The sequence below is a fragment of the Saprolegnia parasitica genome (assembly GCF_000151545.1).
Source record: "Saprolegnia parasitica CBS 223.65 unplaced genomic scaffold supercont2.832, whole genome shotgun sequence".
NCBI classification, from domain to species: domain Eukaryota; phylum Oomycota; class Saprolegniomycetes; order Saprolegniales; family Saprolegniaceae; genus Saprolegnia; species Saprolegnia parasitica.
In genome coordinates, this window is record NW_012157226.1 from 1 (window position 1) to 2,489 (window position 2,489).

At 57.4% G+C, this 2,489-nt stretch overlaps 3 protein-coding genes across 3 annotated transcripts; all 3 read right to left on the minus strand.

Annotated features, from left to right (window-relative positions):
* Positions 1-34: 34 nt before the first annotated feature.
* On the minus strand, positions 35-496 carry SPRG_17829 (hypothetical protein; the record flags this gene model as incomplete). Its single annotated transcript, XM_012357286.1, has 2 exons — positions 35-51; positions 94-496. The coding sequence occupies 2 exons, from the start codon at positions 494-496 to the stop codon at positions 35-37; spliced, it is 420 nt and encodes a 139-aa protein (XP_012212676.1).
* A 274-nt stretch (positions 497-770) lies between these two features.
* On the minus strand, positions 771-1,400 carry SPRG_17830 (hypothetical protein; the record flags this gene model as incomplete). Its single annotated transcript, XM_012357287.1, has 1 exon — positions 771-1,400. The coding sequence occupies one exon, from the start codon at positions 1,398-1,400 to the stop codon at positions 771-773; it is 630 nt and encodes a 209-aa protein (XP_012212677.1).
* A 212-nt stretch (positions 1,401-1,612) lies between these two features.
* On the minus strand, positions 1,613-2,485 carry SPRG_17831 (hypothetical protein). The gene is made up of 2 exons (XM_012357288.1): positions 2,400-2,485; positions 1,613-2,344 (listed from the first exon to the last, which is right to left on the minus strand). The coding sequence occupies exons 1-2, from the start codon at positions 2,458-2,460 to the stop codon at positions 1,689-1,691; spliced, it is 717 nt and encodes a 238-aa protein (XP_012212678.1). The 5' UTR covers positions 2,461-2,485; the 3' UTR covers positions 1,613-1,688.
* Between the last annotated feature and the right edge of the window lie 4 nt (positions 2,486-2,489).

The window sequence follows — 2,489 nt, forward strand, 5'->3', positions numbered from 1 at the left end:
AACGTGCTTGGATCCAGATCCATTAAGTACTCGCCTACCGAGGGTCGTCGTCTGTACCATTTGCCACAGAGACAAAAATCGGAAGGCGATTACCTTTGTCGTTCGGACGCCAGTGATCCGATGAGAGCATTGCGTCAAAGTAGCTACCAGGCATACGCAGCAGCGTCTCGCGCGCGGTCGTAAAGAGCGTGCCACCGACGTTGAGTGTGATCGTTTTGGCTGGCTCGCTCGTCGTCGTGTGGTGTTGCTGGTCATTAGACTCAATATGGTCGCGTGGCGCTGGCAGCTTGGAGAGGAGCTCGAGCTGGCCCGCAACACGTGCTTCCTGAAGGCGCAGCGCCGCGTCGCGCGCGGCCAAGGCCGTTGCGATCGCGTGCATCTCGTGCGTGATGTGTGCCAGCGCTTCGGTCGTCTCGGGCGGCGCACTCAGCGCCGCAATGGATGCGTGCAGAGCGGCAAAATCGATCTCATCAAGCTTGTTGCAACACGCGACCATCTTTATTATCGGAAGGAGGAAGGTGATGCTTGTCTGTCCAACACCAGTGCGTGTCTGATTTCCATTCGTTTTCGGAGGTCCTCTTTTTTCATATATTTGGTCCATGACGTGGCAGCGCAGGCGTACAGTGCCGCGACTGGAAAAGGCCAGTGCAGAGCCGATGATCAACGCCTTGTTCGCTCAAGGCCAACAATGCCTTGTGCAGTTGTCGCGCCACTATCGATAACGCGGAAGCAGATCGTTGATAGACGATGTAGGTTATAGGATATGTAGGTTATACAGGCAGTAGCTTGACGGTAGCCCAGCTCGATGCGAAGCGCAGACACGGGTACAAGGTGGCATCTTTCGGTACGTTGTGCAGCCCCGCTGAGAGAGCGACGCCGTCGATAGCAAACGAGATGCGTTCTTGGTCCTTGTGCCACGTCACTTGGAGGAAGATCAAGTTCATCGGCTTCGACGACACGACAGGAATATTGCGGGGCTCGGTCTGCGACCGCACCGTGCCGTTCGAACACCGAAAGAACCAACCAGGCGGCGTCTTGCGCGAGTCCTGTGCAAACGCAACCTTGTGCAAGGGCATAAACCCGACTTCGACATCGCTCCCGAGGCGAACGAGCACTCCAAATGACGTCGCTGGCATCGAGGCAAGCACTTCGCCATCCCCACGCACGGCTTTGTTTGCAACCATGTAGTCGTCTTCGAGTGTGATGGTCTCGGTGCAATGATGCGGGTCCCACTGCAATTGCGGCGTCTCGATCGGCACCCGCGGCGCGGGCGGCGCGGATGATGCTGGCAGCGGCCACTCGATCTGGAGGTAGTCGAGCATCTCTCGCAGCACGTCCTCGTCTGTACTCGAGAGCCCGCTGAGGTTGAGCGTATCGTCGCCGTCGAGAGGCGCTGCCATTGATGCATGCAGCGTCGCGCACCCATGTCGACCATCCCGATCAACTTCCAGCAAGTCGTGACGCGAAATATCTGGATTGCACCAGTCCGTTATCCGGAAATGTCGTGGCAGCTCGACTTGAGAAATGCAGGAGAGCTGAGGCGCAGAGGTGTCCGAGGGACTACAACCATACGGCACGAGTAGTCTTGCCCAACTTGAGCCCACAAACTCAACACTTGAATTCCTGTATTAGCGTCATACCTAGCTATATGGTTGAAAGATAGCTATGCCGTCAACTCCATGGCGTCGCTACACGGGGAGGAGCTTGACAACCGCATTCGCAGCCACGATACGCACGACAGGGTACAACACAGCGTCTGTTGGGACGTGGTGCAAACTGGTGGGCAGGGGGATGCCGTCAATTGCAAAAGAAACGCGCTGCTGCTGCTGATGCAGCGTCGCCTGGAGGAAGATCGGGCGCGGCTTCATATCCACCACGTTGGTCGTGCTCGGCTGGTAATGGGAGCTCAAAGCGCCAGCTGCGCAGTCGAAAAACCACCCGCGGCGGTTGTTTGACAGACGGATGTCGGGCTCTTGAACGAAGTCTTCTAACACTATGAAGCCGACACAGACCTCGCTCCGAAGCGTCACGCGGACGCCAAAGGTCGTCGCTGGCGTCGACGTGAGCACATGATTCCAGCCGTGCTTTTGACTGCGCGCTTGTGTGCCGTCTTCGCCGAGCGTAATGGCCTCGGAGCAGTGCAGCGGGTCCCACTGCAATTGGGTCGTCTCCATGAGCGGCGCGGATGGTGCTGGCAGCGGCCACTCGATCTGGAGGTAGTCGAGCATCTCTCGCAGCTCGTCCTCGTCTGTACTCGAGAGCCCACTGACATCCAGTCTGCCCGATCGAAGGTACTTGATCACACGTTTAAACGTACTCGCGTCCAAGTCCAAAAAGTACTCGCCTACCGAGAATCGTCGTCAGTACCGATTGCCACAGAGAGAAATATGACGTTGAACCTTTCTCATTGGGCAGCCAGTGATCCGATGAGAGCATCGCGTCAAAGTAGCTGCCTGGCATACGCAGCAGCGTCTCGCGCGCGGTCGTAA

Coding starts and splice junctions, on each gene's coding strand:
- SPRG_17831 (XM_012357288.1), bottom strand. CDS start 2,460: ATGCCAGGCAGCTACTTTGACGCGATGCTCTCATCGGATCACTGGCTG. Junction 2,345..2,399: donor CTGGCTGCCCAATGAGAAAG/GTTCAACGTCAT, acceptor GATTCTCGGTAG/GCGAGTACTTTTTGGACTTG.